The following is a 20,657-nucleotide window of genomic DNA, read 5'->3' as shown; positions in this document are numbered from 1 at the left end:
TGAACTTAGTTTTGTGTCTGTTCTGTTCCATTATTATATCATTTCTGTTCCAATTATAGTTAACCTTTTGTTGTTTGTTTTCCTGCCAGCTATCCGGATGCTACAGAGGAGGACTTGCAGTCGACAGACCGTGTATGTATAATCTGTCGTGAAGACATGGTCCGTGACAGCAAAAAACTGCCATGTAACCATATTTTCCACACCAGCTGTCTGCGATCCTGGTTTCAGCGCCAGCAGACCTGCCCTACCTGCCGTATGGATATTCTGCATGTACCTCGACCACAACCTGCAGCCCAGCAGCCTCCTCAACAAGTGCAACAACAACAGCAGCCACCAATTATTCAAAATAGTAAGGTCTTGATTGATGAAATCTGTTTCTATCATTTCTATGTATAAAGTGGGAGGATACAAAAAATATGGCCTCAAGGTAGTTATTCACTGCCTATACCTCATATGTTGGCATGATCATTCTTTCTTGATTGATTGAAAATACTGATAAGATGTTAGTCCTACAGTACAAGACGATGACCCTGATTTTTATGTTTTTAGGTTGCTGTCTTACTCCCTAAAATGACTGCTCTGGTGGCCTAAGTGGTTATAGGGTCCACATTGGATGTGGGAGGTCATGGGTTCGAACCCTGGCTGAGTCATACCAAAGTCTTATAAAAATGGTACTAACATCTATCTCACTTGGTACTCAGCATTAAGAGGTTAGTGTTAGAACTGGTTGACCTGGTGTCAGGATAATGTGACTGGGTGGAACATCATGCGGCATGATGCCCCAGTGCTAGACATCACTATAAACTGCCACACTCCAGGCATTGTAGCGATATGGCTGATTTTTTTTTTAAAAGCTACATTAAAAATTCCAGATCACACATACTACCTAAATAATGGTATTGTTTAGTGTGTTCTGAGGATGACTAACATCAGAATGAAAAGTCATATTTTCAGAAATATCTTGCTCACTTGGCACCCCGTATCAGTCGCTTTCTACAAATTAAAGTCATATTGCATTAGTTGGACTTCACTTACTCTGATGTCTTTTTTTCTCATAAATTCAAATTCTGACTGAAGCAGATGGATGTGATTTCAAGTTCCATTGACCTACATTTCACTTGGCCGGAATGTGATGGAAGCTGGGAATGCTGAAATTGATTGAAAGGATGATAAGTATCTCAAATGAAATGAAGCTATCTAAACACATTCTTCCATATTAATATATTGTCATTCATTTTCTTTAAGAAACATACTTCAACTTGATCAGATTTTTGATTTCCCTATCTTCCATCACATCAGATTATTATTTCAAAGACATACGGTATGTGATTGCCCTTCCTAATAACTTCAGTCTCATCTCTGTCTGCATGCGTTCAAGTCTCGGCCAATTTGGGTATGTGAGAACGCTGCCAGTAGCTTATAATGGGTCGGTGGTTCTTCCTGTGTTGTTCTTCTATCAATTATACTGGCTGCCATATATAGACTATCTTATGCTTAGAAATGGCATTAAACCCAAATCAGCAATAATTTCAATAGCTTCAATTTCCACAGCACAACTTTACTTTGAAACGTGAGATTTCAACCATATTTATTAGTATTATACTGATGAGACCTTGAATTAATCAGATTTGCAGCATTCTCTCTCATCCTTTCAAGGAATTATGGCCCCTGAATGAATTGGATTTCCAGCATTCGGTCATCCTTTCAAATAATTATGGCCCCTGAATGCTCATCTCCTATTTCCCAACATGTATTCCTCTGCTTAAGGCCCAGCTTTTCAAATTGTAGTGAGTGAGACCTTTTACCACTTACACATTTCTAATTTAGTGAAATGGAACTTTTGCCATTTACCCATTGCTGTCTGTAGTCAGATGGGCATTTTGCTATTCTCCCATTGCTAAGTATAGTGAGATGGACTTTTTGTCATTCTCCCATTGCAAATTATAGTGAGTAGGACTTTTTGCCATTCTCCCATTGCTAAGTACAGTGAGTAGGACCTTTTGTCATTCTCCCATTGCAAATTATAGTGAATAGGCCCTTTTGCCTTTTTCCCATTGCTAAGTACAGTGAGTAGGACCTTTTGTCATTCTCCCATTGCAAATTATAGTGAGTAGGACCTTTTGCCATCCATCCATTGCTAAGTACAGTTAGTAGGACCTTTTGTCATTCTCCCATTGCTAAGTATAGTGAATAGGACCTTTTGCCATCCATCCATTGCTAAGTACAGTTAGTAGGACCTTTTGACATTCTCCCATTGCTAAGTATAGTGAATAGGACCTTTTGCCATCCATCCATTGCTAAGTATAGTAAGACCTTTTGCTATTCTCCCATTGGTAAGTATAGTGCGTAGGACCTTTTGTCATTCTCCCACTGCTTCAATGATACCTCTAACATAGACTCTTATAAGTATAGTCGTACCATAGTGCCCAATCCATATAAAACATTGGATATGCAGTGTTGCACTATTGTGAGGGCTCACATGTTTTTAGCAATTTTTTTAAATCTCTGTCCCACACATCTTGACCTTGTGCACCCTGCCATCCCATCCCATCCACAGCATGCTTTTTGTCAAGAAAACAAATCGAATGTTGGTACTTCCAGAACAACAGATTGTAAGATTCTGATATGGTAAATAAAATCTTAGAGTTATACTTTTTCATCTCTTCACATTTTACTTTAAATTTTTAAGGCTTTGGTGGGTGTGCATATGTGTGTCTGGAAAAGGTCTGGAATATTTTTTTAATTATTTTCTGGTAGGAATCATGTGAAAATGTTATCACTAATTCTCCTAAATGGATCTTGTTTACTCATTATTTGACTTGTCTAATTGTTTCAGTGTTCCCAGGATTTCCAGGAATGCAGATGTGGCCACCAGCACCTCCAGTCCCTCCTCCCATGGCACAACAACAACAAGGTTTGTATGATGCATTCTGCCTTTCTCTCATGATGATATCTCTGTCCAATATGAATGCGCTTGTTGGAATTTACTGTCATTTCACCAGTTTGATTTCTTTTGTTTCGTACATTGATGAAATCAGATTGGTATGGAAAATGGAGAATCTTACTGGCAGCATTAGAATTTGGGGTCTCCTCCTCTCTTAAATTTTGATCATTTTATTGCCAAATGATTTATTATACAGACCCAATGGAAAATTGTGCCGTATGATTTATTATACAGACCAATGGAAAATTGTGCCAAATGATAAAGACCATGTAACAGAAAATTGCACCAAAACTTTTTTATTTGCATTCTGTTTTTATTTCATTGACATTCCAGTTACATCTGCATTTTATCTGTTGTGTAATATATCATCTATGATCACAGAAGTACATTCACATTTTGCATTTATCACATTCATCCCTTGTTTCCTTTCATACATTCAGAATGAAATAGAAATTCATTTACAGAAGATTTTTTTTCCATTTTTGACTGTTTAAGGGATAAATCTATTGCTTTCATACTTTTTCTCCTTGAATACATTACCCAGTAGTGTTACATTATTAATATTAGCTGTTACCTCTTGAGTCCAGCTCTACTTAAAGGTGAAAATTGTCTTATCCTGTTTATTTCTTGCCATATCACTACCAGATGTCACCAGTTTTGAGCTTCTCTGTTGGACAGGGCACACATATTCATCTTTTGACAATCTAACCATTTCTATGTTCCTGTTGGCCATCTAGTGTTCCTTTTTGATTTTTTGTGTGCAGATTTAACTATCTGTTGCAGGTTGTAAGCATTATATTACAATTTCTGCCAGTTTTTAGTGATTTTGTTGTCACCTTTTGGGACTTAGACTTTTAAGACCCCTGTCCCACCATACTATCATTGACCTTATACAAAGTCATTACAAGTTGGGATCCTTTTGACTTTGTTCGCTTACTTTGTCCATTAGGGTGTTCTTATTAGCAAAATTCTAAAGTGATGCTTGATATTTATTCTTAGTTTATTCGTATTTCATGCTGTTTTGATAGAACTATGGTTTGATTATTAACTTGGGCCCCGAGTGGCCGAGTGGTCTAAAGCGCTCTCCGTTACGGATCACTGCCATCTTACCTCTGTCCGCGCCAGTTCAAGTCTCAGATTCAGCCAATGTGGATATATGAGAAAGCTTGCCAGTAGCTTCTCGTGGGTCGGTGGTTCTTTCCGGGGTTTTCCCGGGTTCTTCCTCCATCATTAATACTGGCTGCCATGTATAGCCTATCATGTGCTGAAAAATGGCGTTTAACCCTACAACATCATCAACAATAATTATTAACTAAGCATTGTGCATAAGCTCATAACAGAGCCATAGGTTGTCAGTCAGTTGGGAGGGGTTGTGGGCTTTTGCCCACCCTCCCACAGTCCTGATACTGAAAATAATCAAGAGGTTAACAGGGTCAGAATTACAACATGGTTCTGATAGCCCCTTTACTCAATCTAGCAATAGCTTTGCATGGGGATATTCTGGCCAACAGAATCTAATCAAGCAGCTACACATCACAAGTGTTCCATCCCTGCTTAGACTGTTTTTTTTCCCCTGCATTTTTAGCTCTTATCTGGACAGTGTTGTGAGACAAACAATTTAAACCTTTGACTTCGTGGAGAGTGGAAAGTGGCATATTTTCTGGGACTGGTGCCAGACCAAGAACATCATCCCAGTGATTACTTCATTCTCTCAACTGGAAGGTTTTTTTCTCTGGCCGTCATCAATTTTAAAAATCTACAGGTTTTTGATATCAGACACATTCTGGTATCATCTCAGATTTGACATTGGGCCTGATAAAGACCTTTCAGATCTTTTAGTTAATTTTGATATCAATCAACTGAAATCCCTCACAGTGTTCTAAAATGGAACCTGTTCTAGATTTTAACATGGCTCAGTTCAAGTAAATTTGAGATCTAGCCCACTCTTCACTAAAGTTTTTATTATGCAAGATATGTTTCATAATAGCTTTAGCCTTCACATGAAGGGTAAGCAAGCTACATGCCCTTTCCGTCGACCCAAACTATCTTCAGTTCAGATTGGATGGTTCACTAGTCATCTTGACACAACCAGGCCTTGTAGCCAAAAACAGATTTCAGTCCATCAGTAACCAAAGAGTCGTCATAACTCATTGTCTTACATAGACAGGTTGAAAGCAGCAGCCATGCAAAATATTTTTTGAACTCTCAAGCACTACTTGAAACATACAGAGACAAAAGTTTTGGCATACTCAAATGCCTCTTCCTGGTGAAAGCTGGGAAACAGGATGATCACTCCTCAAGCCCTTGCTTCATGGCTGAAGTGGGTTATATGCTCAGCATACTTGACCAGAGCTGCCACATGATGATTACAGCTCATGATATTTTAGCCATCTCTGCAAGCCTTGCTTTCGAACATAACATTTCAATCCAGGATATAGTGGAAGCTTGTTGGCTGACATGCAGAGGCAAACCATGGATATGGTTGGCCCAGTGGCAGCAGTACAGATGGCCTCAAGACCCAGCTAAATCAATCAACACAGACTTAGTTTTGCTGGATTCACCAGTGAAAGTGTGTGGGCAAGATTTCTTCTTAACCATGTATAAGAGTCACAGGTCAAGGGACCCCAGGCTGTATTGCTTATATAATTAAGAGAATGGGTTATCATTCATATGGGGAATCCAGATATTCTTCCCCGAGGTAGAAGTTGGATGCTCAGGTTCCCCTCTCCTATTAATTATTCTCCTAATGCAGTGTGATTGGGAAAAGTATTCAAAGGAGAAAGAGTGTGTGTTTGTTTTGGATTTTTAACATAGCTTTAACAATTTTGCAGTCATATCGCTACGATGTCTGCAGTGTGGCAGTTTAAAGTGATGTCTAGCACTGGGGCATCATGCTGCATACATGTAACATGATGTCCCACCCAGTCACATTATCCTGACACCTGGTCCACCAGTACTAACACTAACCTCTTAATGCTGAGTGCCTGACGAGGCAGCTGTTAGTACCATTTTTGTAAGTCTTTGGTATGACTCAGTCGGGTTCGAACCCATGACCTCCCACATCTGAGGTGAATGTTCTAACCACTAGGCCACTGGAGCATTCAAATAAGAAAGCAAATTTTAAAGTAAATTATGTTTCTCTTTTTAAATTACTTCCCCAAGCACATTACTTAAAAACAATCCCAACCTCCCCACCATGCGCACATCCTCATTAGCATCTCACTCAGCTAAAAACTAACAACACCTGGTGGTGCCAAGTGGAGGTAATTGGCAAGAGTTACTGCCCTTTGTTTATTTGAAATAGACTGGGTAAGGTGATTGTCTTCTAGTAGGGCTGCATTCACGAGGTAGTAGGCTAATATTCTTAACATAATGATTGGGTATTCTTGGAGGAACATAATTTACTGAAAAATTTGCTATCTTGTTAAAACTGCGCTTAAATGAAATAGCAAGTACATTAAATGCAAGAGATGTCATCAGTTTTATAAGAAATCCAATTACAACTGCAATTAGTGCATTTATCTTTACATTAGTAAGTACTGATGATGATTTCATCACATTAATGGCAGTTGTATGTTATGTCTGCCCTGTCAAGAACAATATGGTGGCTTGTAAGGGGTGAAAAATATTCTATCATTATAAAGGATCTGATCCTGAAGTATAATTCAAAAGGGCTTTTGACAATGGAGGTTTAGCAAAAGCTTGAAAATAATTGATTTTCAAATCATCAATTTTTTTTTCGTTCATTCATTTTGGTTTATCATTCATTGTTCTACATTTTGAACTTGAACTCAATTTGCTTCAACAAAAACAAAATTCATCATTTTGTTTGCATCAATTATGGATTTGATTTTGTTTGAGTTTATTCTGCATTTCATTTTAGTTTCACTGATAAAATAATCTGTTTCAGGATCTGTATTAGTGTTTCACCTACAACGCATGTTGAGACGTGTGCACTTTTCTCATTGTTAATACTAATTCATTTTATCCTGAATATGACTACGATCATTGTGTCTCATTCTGTGTTGCATATGACTATGGTCAAAATGTCTCGTTCTGTGTTGAATATGACTACGGTCATAGTGTCTCATTCTGTGTTGAATGAATATGACTACGGTCATAGTGTCTCATTCTGTGTTGAATATGGCTATGGTCATAGTATATCATTTTGTGTTGAATATGACTAGTCATAGTGTCTCATTCTGTGTTGAATATGACTATAGTCATAGGATCTCTTTCTGTGTTGATTATGCCTAGTCATAGTATCTCATTTTGTGTTAAATATGCCTACCGTCATAGTATCACATTCTGTGTCTGCAGTCATAGTATCTCATTCTGTGTTGAATATGCCTCTGGTCATAGTATATCTCATTTTGTGTTGAATATGACTACGGACATAGTGTCTCATTCTGTTCTGAATATGACCAGGGTCATAATCGATGACATATTTGCATTGTTTCTGTAGATACATGTTATACATTACAAATTGTTGTCTTTTGTTAACAAATAAGGAGATGGTCAAAGCTATTGAGCACAGTAAAATTTTACAATAAAACATGGATGGAAAGGGGCTTGTCTAATTGAAAATCAGTCCATAAAATCATGGACAAGAACTCTGATGTTGAAAGTGGGTGTAATGATACTAACATTGAAAAATACAATAATAATGATGATGATTTAAATGATGGATTTGAATTGCATGAAATTTTCCAAACTGATGATGCATGGTTTAAGGCATTCTTCGACAGTGATTCTGAGAATGAAATGTAATTCATTGGCTTTCAAGGGGAAAGAGATTATTTTTTTTATCTTGATTGCAGTCAGAATTTAAATTGACAGAAGGGGCAACAATTAAGACAAGGAAAGTTTTATATACAAAAAGGTTGGCATGAACAGTTAAGCACACGATGAACATAGAAAGAATCCCCTTTTGTTTAAGTTTTGCCATGGGAATAATTGGACATCCATCAAGACTTAACTATTGGTGATAAATTAAGTTAGGTTTGTCACAGCTTTCAATAAAATCATGTTCCATGACAGATTTGATCTTATTTCAAATGTTTGTATCTACATAACAAAGATTAAGAAGCTGCGGAGGGTCCATGGGTTAAACTTAAGAATTAGATGGTTCCTTGATAATTTAGAATTAAGAAAATTAGATGGTTCCTTGATAATTTAAAATTAAGAAAATTAGTTTCTTGATAATTTAAACTTAAGAAATTAGAAAATTAGATGGTTCCTTGATAATTTAAACTTAAGAAAATTAGATGGTTCCTTGATAATTTAAACTTAAGAAAATTAGATGGTTCCTTGATAATTTAAACTTAAGAAAATTAGATGGTTCCTTGATAATTTAGACAGAGATTTTTATCCGTAAAGCATAAGCAACAAGACTTCCCACCTAAATGAGGACTGTTAAATGCGTGACAGGCATATAATATGCTATTCACTCTACTTTTATGGGTTCATAGGGCTTCATCAAATCCTGTGGGATGCAGTAGATTTTGTTACTAATAAAAAGCACTTTCTGTATTTAGCTCTGTTAGCTTTGAAAAGTCACTCAGGTTATGTGAGGGAACAATATTAGAAATGGAGTCCAAAGAGAAAATGGTAATACTCTGAGAAGTTACCCTCCTTGACAGCTTCTGTATAGTACTTAGAACAGTGCCTCTTCAATAAAGAAATGCCCATAAAAGGTAATTGCTTCAACATTGTCAAAAAATATTGCTTTGTCATTAATTCTTTTGTGAAGAAAAGACTTGAATCACTTATTTTCGATAACATGTATTTATGGGGATGTTGGTATTTACACATGTTCATGGAAAAGGAACACGATTATCAATATTTCACAATTTATGTTTTTGCATCGCATATAGTTTAATGTATCAGATTATAAAAAGTCTTGAGTATTTGTAATACTTTGCTGACATTTGTTTGTTTTACTTCTTACCATAGGGGGAACACAGCCAGGTACTTCACTATCAGACAGCACACAAGGAGCAGCTGCAAGAACTACTGCTGCCACTACCACCACAAGTACCAGTCCCACCACAGCACCCATGGCTGGTACAGCACCATCTATTGGAGTGCCTTATTTAGGACCAGGAGTTACTATTCCACCAATGCCTCAAATGTTTATGCCAACATATCCAGTTAATATGATGAGTAGTGAGTATGCAGCTAATATGATGAGTATGCAGTTAATGAGTAGCAAGTATGTAGTTAATGATTAGTGAATATGCAGTTAATATGATGAGCAGTGAGTAAACAGCTAATATGATGAATATGCAGTTAATGAGTAGTGAGTATATAGTTAATGTGTAGCGAGAATGCAGTTAATATGATGAGCAGTGAGTAAACAGCTAATATGATGAATATGCAGTTAATGAGTAATGAGTATATAGTTAATGTGTAGCGAGAATGCAGTTAATGAGTAGTATGTAGTTAATATGATGAGTAGAGAGTATGTAGTTAATATGATGAGTAGAGAGTATGTAGTTAATATGATGAATAGTATGTAGTGAATATGATGAGTAGTATGTCGCTAATGAGTAGTGAGCATGTAGTTAATGAGTAGTGAGTATGTAGTTAATATGAGTAGTGAGTATGTAGTTAATATGATGGGTAGTATTTAGTGAATATGATGAGTAGTATGTTGTTAATGAGAGGAGAGTATGCAGTGAATATGATGAGTAGTATGGTAATGAGTAGTAGGTATGTAGTTAATATGATGAGTAGTATGTTAATGAGTAGTGGGTATGTAGTTAATATGATGAATAGTGAGTATGTAGTTAATATGAGTAGTTATGCAGTTGACAAACACTTTGTTGACTCATATAGTGTAAGAATTTGTATTCTAATATATATATATATATATATATATATATATAATTTTTAAAAAAAGTACTTATTTATTGATTGTATTCAGAGGATTTATTCTTATATCATGTAATTTTCCATGGAAGGAAATAAAGATGATGATGATGAGTAGTGAGTATGTAGTTAATATGAGTAGTGTGTAAGCAGTTAACATAAGTATTGAGTATGCAGTTAATATGATGAGTAGTGAGTATGTAGTTAATATGAGTAGTGTGTAAGCAGTTAACATAAGTATTGAGTATGCAGTTAATATGATGAGTAGTGAGTATGTAGTTAATATGAGTAGTGTGTAAGCAGTTAACATAAGTATTGAGTATGCAGTTAATATGATGAGTAGTGAGTATGTAGTTAATATGATCAGTAGAGAGTATGTAATTAATAATCATCAGTACAGAGTATCCAATATACTTATGGGAATAATATATTGTAACATTTTAACCAGGTTGGTTTTTTGATTTATAACAGAACACTTTTGATGGTGATACAAATACAATGTTTAATGATGAATGACTTAAATGAGAAAAGAATTATCATTAAGATGTGAGGGTATAAGATCCAGATGATGGACAAATTAACATAATCCGCATGAACCTAATAATGCAAAAATGAAAATACAAATAAATGACCTTATACAGTACAAGGACGAATGTGAATGATTCACAGTAATTTCACACAACAAAAAAGAATGTTTTTACCCAAATAGTGAAAAATGAGGTATTTTACTCAAATAGTAAAATGATGAGAACAAAGGGACTGATGTACAAAATATCTTTACAATCCCAAGACACTGGATATTACAAACCCCCAAATTAGCCCACTGCTAAAAGATTACATGTGTGGAGTTACAGACTCTGTCACCAGCACACTTGGCTACCAGTCAGTCACATTGGTCAGTTAAGCAGTCAGTATTCCAGGTAGTCACTGACCACCATTCAATTCCTTAGTCAATAAAGCAATCAGTTCCCACCAACTGGTCAGCAACACCTGATCACCTGCTATTCGACCAGCAACGCTGTTCACTCAGCTCTACGGCTGCTATCGTTCAGCTTTACAACTGCTATGGTCAACTTCTGTGGTTAGCTCTACAGCTGGTACCACGTTGACTCCGACCAGCTCTACAGCTGCAACTCCGATCAGCTGAAAATACATTTAACACTGTGTTCTGTGCATGACATGGGCATATACGATAAAACGTAATGATGTTATATATGGTAAGCTGTACAGATTACATTATCGGCACAATAATTACAAAATAATACACAGGTTCAGAAGTGAACCCACCCATGCTGATAAGAATCCTATGGTACTAAATGTTTCTTAAAAATGCTACTTTATATTGCTAATATAAATCTCTTGCTAAGTCACAAACAAGAATATAAACTTTTTGCATTATACTATGTAGGCCGAAGCTACATAGAAAATATACATATATTTCTCATGATAAAGTCATGGTTTCTGGGTGCTAATAAATATTAACATATATTTCCCATGATTAAATCTTGCTTACTGGGTGCAAATAGATATTAGCATACATTTCTCATCATTAAGTCTTGGTTGCTGTATGCTAACAGATATTAGCATACATTTCTCATGATTAAGTCTTGGTTAATGTGTGCTAACAGATATTAGCATACATTTCTCATGATTAAGTCTCAGTTAATGTGTGCTAACATATATTAGCAAACATTTCTCTTAAGTCTTGGTTGCTGTGTGCTAACATTAGCATACATTTCTCATTATTAAATCTCGGTTGCTCTGCTAACAGATAGTAGCATACATTTCTCATGATTAAGTCTCAGTTAATGTGTGCTAACAGATATTAGCATATATTTCTCATGATTAAGTCTTGGTTACTGGGTGCAAACAGATGTTAACATACATTTCTCTTGTTTTCTGTGTGCTAACATATTAGCATACTTTTCTCATGATTAAGTCTTGTTTGCAGTGTGCTAACATATTAGTATATTTTTCTCATGATTAAGTCTTGTTTGCAGTGTGCTAACATATTAGCATACATTTGTCATGATTAAGTCTTGGTTACTGTGTTCTAACAGATATTAGCATACATTTCTTATGATTAAGTCTTGGTTATTGGGTGCTTGAACTTTACTACTGCACGAATTAAAACAGGTTGATAACAATGCCAAAATGTTTTTCATTGGGAAAATAAAAGTTAAAATTGATTAGTATGTGTCATTAAGGAATTTGGCATGAGACATGATGATCCATAGATCTAGCTCCAGTTCTTCAAGGAGAACATTTTCGTCTACAACAGGAAATTATTCCTTTTACTCATTGTGTCATCAAGGTTTGTACTAATATATTGATAGTGATGGTTATTTGTATTCCATGAAGAATTTAAACATGTCAGTCTTCAGTGTTAGTGTATTTGCTTTATTTCTTTGCAAACTATATTTGTTTCAAAATTGTCTTTTTTGCTTATCTGAATAGACTTCCCACATCCCCCCACTAACATGGCAGGAATGTCGGACGATGAGCTACAAGAGATGGAGGGGATTGAGAGACAGAACGTGGAGGCAAGGATTCAGTGGCTGAGAGACATACAAGCACTACTAGATGGCGCCATGCTTCTTATTAGCCAGTATAATACTGTAGCTGCTAATATGAGGTTAGGCATTTTTGGTATAGGAATTTATCACATTTTGCAGATTTTGAGGTCATTATCAATAGTAGATTTACAAATTTTCTGACTAATGAATCTTTGTACATAACTAGAGTTGCCTTTCCTGACCTTGTTGGTTATTACACTGACCGAAGAATCGGTGTAAAGCTCTGCTGTTTTAATTTCATATGACCTTGTTGCAAGCATTTACATAATTATTGTTTTGAGATTATTTCCTTGCATATTCTTAAGAAGAAATAAATGTGGCCTCTGGTCTGCCATTAACTCATTCGGCCCCGATCCTGTATGTAGGCATGATCCAGTTTCTGCATTCATTGGCCGATCCCACCTGTAGTCGTGGATTGTTTACTGCATTCAGTGGCCGATCCCGTCTCCAGGCATGATGAATGTGTGTTAGATACAACGTCTCTGATTGGTTAGAAATGTGTTTTTTCCTCCAAGAACTAAACAGTTATTAAACCAGTCAGAAATGAGTTTACTTTCATTTGTGGAAATCTGAATTGTTCAGAAGCCAAGGGTTACTGTTTGAGAGCAGTTCACATGTTCTGTTCATGAAAAATTGTAAATGGAGGCAAACATAAGAGTGATTTTTTATGAGAGCAAATCGTAAATGGAGGCAAACATAAGAGTGATTTTTTATGAGAGCAAATATGAGGAGTTTCTTGGGTTTGATATCGAAAATATTGAGCAAGCTGAGGAAAGATATGTTCGGCAGTTGGATATTTAGCGAGATTTAGATTTGGACATAGAAATTTCTGAGATTGAATTGTCAGAAGATGAGGATGCTGACAGTGATGATGACAGTTCTTGTGGATAAACGTTGCACATAATTTTGTAAATAGTGTATAAATAAGTTGTGAAAAACTTGTACAAATAGGAAAAAAAATGCATCACTGTGTAGACCAATTCATTTGGAATAAATGGTGAAAATTTCATGGATTTTAATTGGATATAAGAAGAGAAATTAAGGTAGGAAAGAATGTATGTGCACGATCTTTTCAAATTTTTTCAAACAGGTAAAAACTGGGGCACAAGCAGCTAGACACAGCTTAGTGCTTCTGGGGCATAGCAGCAGAGATACTGATAACAGTGCTGGGGCTGAATGAGTTAAACAAATGTTACACTGACTGTAGGAGTACTTGTTTTTGCAGTAAGAATTATGTAAACAAATGTTACACTGACTGTAGGAGTACTTGATTTTGCAGGAAGAATTATGCAAACAAATGTTAACTGACTGTAGGAATACTTGTTTTTGCAGGAAGAATTATGCAAACAAATGTTTATATAATGGCTAAGTATTTCTTTTTTGTCAGTTGAAATTTAAAATGAAAAAAATTGATAACCTTCTTTTAATGAGAGATTTAAAGTTTTTACCCTGATAATATATCATTGGAGAGAGTGATTGAAGGGTTAATAATGTTATAGAGAAATTGCATGTCATTAAGATACATAAAAACTTTTTCAGTATGCCTGGCATTAGAACTGAGACACTGTCTACAATGGAGAGAGCTCAGCCAAGTACAGAGGTTCCAGTGCCACTTACCTCTCCACCTCAGGGAGGTGCTTGGTCCAAGGGAGGGGCAAGGTCCAAAGTTAGCAATCTTCAGGATAAAAATATACAAAAAGCACAGAGTGCATCTTCACTATTTAGTGATAGAAATGAAAGCAAAACAGGTAATTTATGCTTCCTTTTGACAGTATAAGAGTAGTTGGATTCCATTTCTCTTGAGACCTTATTGTACTTTTAATGTTATATTTATGTATGTTCAGTGCATAAAAAGTATGTTAAATACATACAAACAATACTAAGGAGGTTGAGGGTTGCTATATTAACAAACAGTTATAGAAATATAAAGCTACCCACATTAAAATGAAATGTGTGTGTGTGTATATATATATATATATATATATATATATATATATATATATATATATATATATATATAAGAGAATTTAGTTTGATTGTTTATTTTTATGTAGACACATTAACTGATGTAAAATATATGTTGTAAAATATTGAGTATATTAAGTTTCCTCACATTATCATTCCATTCCTACACAAGTTTTGTATGGATCACAAATAGCTGATATTTGATGACGGCTATTGATTACGTTCGACAACAACCACTTTCATTGGCAAGGAAGAATTATAAATGTTATGTGGATTTTGTGATTTATGCTGATATCTATACACTTACAGGGTTTGCATATTTTGTAATAGTCCACTTGTTCAGGGCAAGCTGACTGGGAAAATGAACTTGCCCCTGGGAAATCTGAGATTACTGCAAATAAAATAGTCCAGTATAAATAACAAATAAAACAAATATGAGATATTTTAAGTAAGTTCATTTCTTACCTGGGCAAGATAAGAGACTCATTTGGTACATCAATAACAATGAAAGCTATAATGTTTGTAATGATTTATTTGGACTTGCCACTGGAGGTGTTGTGAACATTTATTTTATCCATTGATTTAATAATTCTCATCTAGTCACCTTGAAATCAGTGACTTGCATCAAATATTTGACAAGCTGACACTTTAGGATCAGAGCACCTATTTTTATTTATTTATTTGTTTGCCAAGCAGTAAATATGTATTGGTCTACTGTAATTATCACAGATTTTAAACACTGCTTGTGGCTGCTGCATTCATGCTTGGAATGAAATCGTCCTGCTGGTTAATCATTAGAGATGAATGTACTTCCAAACACACCTATCAAAGAAATCTCACAGGTTGTATTATTATTAAGAATTAAATACCTACTCATTGTAAAGACCACGACATGGATCAAAACAATATTTTTATAAGCTGTTTGCTTACAGTCGGAAAGTACACAAACTGCCCAAGGCTTGGTTAGGAAATTATAGATGGTGAATCCCAGATACGCATAGATATTATGTAACTGATAAGTTTAAATATAAATATTTATTCCTTATTTGTCACAATTGACTTTAAATAGTAAATATTCACATTGTCATGTGTGCACAAGAAAATGGAAGCCTGACAACTTTGACTACAAGATTAAAATTATGTATGATAGATGAAAGAAAATTTGGCTGATTATGTAATAGCAGAATGTGTTCCATAGAAACATTGAATAAATGTGCTGATATATACTGTGGTGACATCACAGGTTTTAATACTTACAGAACATAAAACATTGTGAATGGAACACTACCCCTTGCGCCCTCTGTCTATTGAATTGTTTTACTTGATGAAGGTAAGTACTCTGGCAACAGGGCTTACCAGAGCCTAATTTGAACCTGCTGCATGAGTCAAACAAGTGGATTTGTAAATCCCTTATATATATATATTATTTGCTTTCCAGATCTGACAGAGTTAGAAGGAGCAACTGGTTATACATCACCTAATGAAGAAATGATACCAGCATGGAATGACCCTAATGACGAAGAGCACTCTGATGAAATGGATGAAGTCAGGAGAAGGCGACTTCAGCATTTTTCTTCATCTTCATCGCTGTCATCTCTTTCTAAACAAGATGATGAAAATATCAATACACGGTCTGGATTTCAGAATTAAGTGGCAGGATGTGATCATATTGTTCCTTCCCGATTCTCATTGTTTGGTGATGTTTATTCAAGTACTCATTATTCATTCAGGAGAAAGTAATTCAGAGCTGGAGCAAATGGTTCTCAATATTGACTAATTAAAGGGTGATTGGGTTGACCAGGGCTAATGTTACATAAAGTATAAATAGTTCTCTTTCTTATTTATTGACTTAACTTTGCATAATGGACAATTTATCAGTATCTACCTTAGATGGGCCTTGTCTTGTATGGACTATGTATAATGAGGCATTGAATAATAGGTAACTAGATGTATATTTATTACCAGTTTCTTTACTTTATAATGAAAAATGTAAGTAAGAAGACTAAGTTTCCTTTCAGTTCTTACTGCTTATGAAGAACAACACAGCATATAAATGCAATTATGTTAAATTAATGGAAACCCTAAGACAAGGACTAGGGTAAGGTATCTAACATCATATAATTGTTTTTCCTTCGAGAACAATCACCCTTTATATACTTTATTGTCATGCTTGGTAACATGCAAGATGCATCATGCATTTTTGAGGGCACATTAGTTTTTTTATATTTAAAACACTTTATTCAGTCATAACTTTCTAAAAGTCATTTTAAGGCTCCAGGACAGATTTTAATAAGCACAAATTTCTTGTCCCTAAAGTTTTTGAATTGTCTCCCTTAGTTTGATTACTCTCTTGTTAGCTAAATGGCACTTAAACTAAGTCTGGAGATGTATGTCACACAACTTTATAAGGTCATAAGTTATTTTCAGTTAAAAATTTTCTTATTTATTTAGAGCATTGCATTCAGGTTATTTTACAAAGTACTTCATTAATAAATTGTTCTTTTTTTAAACAGAATAGAAGTCGAAGCTATTTTTTTTATATCAAGGCTTGGCTCACCCTCATTTAGTTACATCTATCAATTGCTGATGACATTGTGCAAGAATTTAAGCTAGTTAAGTGAAGATCTTACCCCCAAATGCTTGCTGATTTTTCTTCAGACCTATTTATTGTTATTGGAATTTTTGGGGGGACAAGTTGTCATCTTAAGGAAAACCTTGTATGCTACAGAGATCAACTTTTTTGTAAACTTTAATTGTTACAGATCTGTTTGCAGTTCTGAGTTTATTAGGTTGTGGGCAAGATAAAACTTTACAATTTGATTTTTGCATTGTTTCTTTGGTTGGTTTTAATGGCACTTTAAAAACGTATTGGCTATATCATGCAGAGCAAATGGGAGTTAAGTGCCTTTCCCAAGGTGTCAATGAAAGAGCCAACCCAGGGTGGCCTGGGCAGTCATTCAACCAGTTACCCATTAAAAAAAATCTAAAAATCTAATGCTCTGCAGATTGAACTCCTAATGCTTCCTTTACACATTGAGTGGGCAAGTCATTTCAGTCTCATTGAGTACTCGTGTCTGATTTGACTGTGTATGTAATTTCAGTCTTATTGAATACTCGTGTGTTTTGACTTTGCAAGTAATTTCAGTCACATATAGTACTCGCATCTAATGATTTGACTGGGAAAGTAATTTTAGTTACATTGAGTACTCTTTTGCCTGATTTGACTGGGCAATTAATTTCAGTCCTATCAAGCACTCACATCTGACTGGTTTGACTGGGCAAGTAATTTCAGTCACAAGGGTACTCATGTCATACTGATATGACTGGGAGTAATTACCAGTCACACATAGTACTTGTGTGTCTGATTTGGCTGAGTACTCCTGTCTGATTCTACTCACCGTTCTGGTGGCCCAGTGGTTAGAGCTTTCACCTCAGGTGTGGGAGGTCACAGATTTGAACCACGATCGAGTCTTAATAAAGACTTTAAAAAAATTATACTAATATCTGCCTCGCTAGGCACTCAGCATTAAGAGGTTAGTGTTAGGACAGGTAAGCCTGGTGCCAGGATAATGTGACTGTGGGGGACATGATGCTATATGTCTGCGGCATAATGCCCCAGTGCTAGACATCACTATAACTGCCACACAGCAGGCATCTTAGTAATATGACTGAACAATTGTTAAAGCTAAATTAAGAATCAAATCACACACATAATCTGATTTAATTGGACAAGTTATTTCAGTCGCATTGAGTGATCATGTCTGACTGATTTGACTGGGCAAGTCATTTCAGTCCCACTGAGTAATTGTCTGACTAATTTGACTGTGCAAGTCATTTCAGTCACATCGAGTACTTTTGTGTCTGACTGATTTTTGTGTTGTCTTAAATTTACTTGGGGCCCCAAGTGGCCGAGTGGTCTAAAGCGCTCACCGTTCCGGATCACTGCCATCTCACCTCTGCCTGCGTGGGTTTGAGTCCAAGGCTCGGCTAGCGTGGGTACATGGGAAAGTTTGCCAGTAGCTTCTCGTGAGTCAGTGGTTCATCCCTGGGTTTTCCAGGGTTCTTCCACCACCAGTTATACTGGCTGCCATGTATAGCCTATCTTGTGCTGAAAAATGGCGTTAAACCCGAGAACAACAACAACAACAACAACATAAATTTACTTAATTGCCATTCATATAAAATTGCAGCATTGGTTTGCTTCTGTTTGATTGTGTTTAAACGATTAAGTTTCCAATAATAATAATGATACTACTATGTAAAGAGTGGCTAAGAGTACAGCTGTTTATTCAGGGGTTACCCAGGACTTGCACAAAAAAAAGTTTGAGCAAAGTGAATTCACCCTCATTTCTGAATGTGGAGCAGTGAGATAGAGGTCAGATTTGTTAAAAAATGAAATAAGATCATACATAACTGATATTTTCTTGGCTATTGAAGTTTGATTGTATTAAAAAAACAAATACTTGTCATACTTTGAAAGCATTAGTAACTGTCTTAAATCGGAAAAATGGCAGCATGACTTTCTTGATGGCATTAAGTGGCAGCCTCAGAAATAGGAAACTGTTCCAATAAATGAGTTACTTGTACACCTTGAAGGCAGATCATCTCATTCCATTATGCCTTCAGGTGAAATAGTGGATAAGTCTTTCATTATCTCTTCATATTTTGTAGTCCCAAAACTTCTTTAACAATACAGTATTTGTTTTGGGGGTTGAAAAGGCTTGGAATTGGACAAATTTCCTCCAGCTGAACATTGGTATGGTTGATTGTAAAGCCATAGTATGAGCATACTTGAATACATGGAAAGCTACCAATGCAAGATTCACTATTATGTTAGGAATATCCCTCAGAAAATGGAAGTGGGAGGTAGGCAACACTTTGTGGCAAGGTAAAGCCAGCTTCACTTTCTTTGAGTCATGAAAGCAAAATTTCATGGAACTATTTGACACTTTGAGAGCTTGATCACTGACTCTCTGTGTATGTGTGTGTGTGCATGTGTGCAATTATGAGTGTGTTTGTGCATGTGTGTATGTGATAAGTAGTCACAGATATTGATAACAGTACCAATACAAAATAAGCTTCCTAATGTTTGAAACCAATCAAGCATGTTATCTGAAACAACTTAAATACACAAAACAAATTTCTAAACATAAACAATATGTCTGTTGTTTTGGTGTTGTCAGATTAGTAAACTTGTGTAATGATAATAAATGATGGGGTTGTTTGTGTAATTACATGTCAGTAAAATAGAGAACCAAATTGTTTAGACTAACACATTGCTTAGGTGACATTTTTCATTTAGGTCAAATTCAGCACAAGTTGTCAGTTGTCTAATATTTCAATGCATTTATTCTATATCAGTCTATATATATATATATATATATATATATATATATATGGATCTTTTTCTTAGTCTTAACACTCATTGTCCTTTTATAGTGTAATAACTTAAGAAAGAAATAGAAAACATTGTCCAAAGGCTGGACACTGGTATCTTACTTACATTAGAAAAGACCCATATCATATGGGTTATATTTTATTTGAAAGGGAGAATTCTGTTATTGTTTTCATTTTAATGGACAAGTCAGCATGGATCTGTGTTCTTCGTCCAAAAAGTAACTTCACCTAAAGTGACAATTGGTCATATTGACCAATAATTATGAATGGTACTCGGAGCAGCTTTCATTCTAGATACATGAAGGTTAAAACTGTAAATTGACTTTTGATTTTTTTGCAGTTTAAATTGATAATTTGAAAAGCTGAATGGAAGTGGAATAAAATGCAAAGAATATTACATTTTCTTATTTGAGTTCTGTATTTTACCATTCAAAATCTCCCATACACACATAAACTTCTTGTGAGATAGGTCAAAGACCTTTGACATATTTCAACTGAGTAGAAGTTATTGTATTTACAAGTAAATGTAGATTTCTTGTTTTTCTATTAGATATCTTGCAAAGCATATATTTGGAATGCACCAATCTAGCAAGCAAAGGAGTTTTACATAATAAAGATATTGCAAAATTAAAGGGCATTGTTCCCACCCATTGCTATATTGTATATATAGAAGTGAGGAAAGATCAGTTTAAATGCTTCTCTGTTGTTTCTTTTGGTATGCATACAGCATTTGGTGCTGACAAATTTTCAGCTAAGCTGTGTTAAATATTACATACCTGTGACTAAATAGCAATTTATTTAGTTCACCACACAAAGTACAGGTAAGCAACCCCTGGCATCAGCATTGGCACAGATGAAATCATATACATATGTACACCCTCACTGAATGTCAGCCATTCATT

At 35.4% G+C, this 20,657-nt stretch overlaps 1 protein-coding gene across 1 annotated transcript in view; it reads left to right on the top strand.

Annotated features, from left to right (window-relative positions):
• Window positions 1-20,152, top strand: part of LOC149804727 (E3 ubiquitin-protein ligase synoviolin-like) — a 47,301-nt gene extending 27,149 nt beyond the window's left edge. The window contains exons 9-14 of the mRNA XM_089943488.1: window positions 90-349; window positions 2,837-2,914; window positions 8,900-9,112; window positions 12,275-12,452; window positions 13,933-14,141; window positions 15,797-20,152. Of these exons, the coding sequence (XP_089799614.1) occupies window positions 90-349; window positions 2,837-2,914; window positions 8,900-9,112; window positions 12,275-12,452; window positions 13,933-14,141; window positions 15,797-16,008 (1,150 nt within the window). The 3' untranslated portion in view covers window positions 16,009-20,152. The remainder of the gene's footprint in view (window positions 1-89; window positions 350-2,836; window positions 2,915-8,899; window positions 9,113-12,274; window positions 12,453-13,932; window positions 14,142-15,796) is intronic.
• The last annotated feature ends 505 nt before the right edge of the window (window positions 20,153-20,657 follow it).

Source organism: Sinohyriopsis cumingii, chromosome 2, assembly GCF_028554795.1.
Source record: "Sinohyriopsis cumingii isolate HCF-2022 chromosome 2, ASM2855479v2, whole genome shotgun sequence".
Classification (NCBI taxonomy): Eukaryota; Metazoa; Mollusca; class Bivalvia; order Unionida; family Unionidae; genus Sinohyriopsis; species Sinohyriopsis cumingii.
The sequence above is the reverse complement of the archived record's forward strand: the minus strand, read 5'-3'. Positions and strand labels throughout refer to the sequence as shown.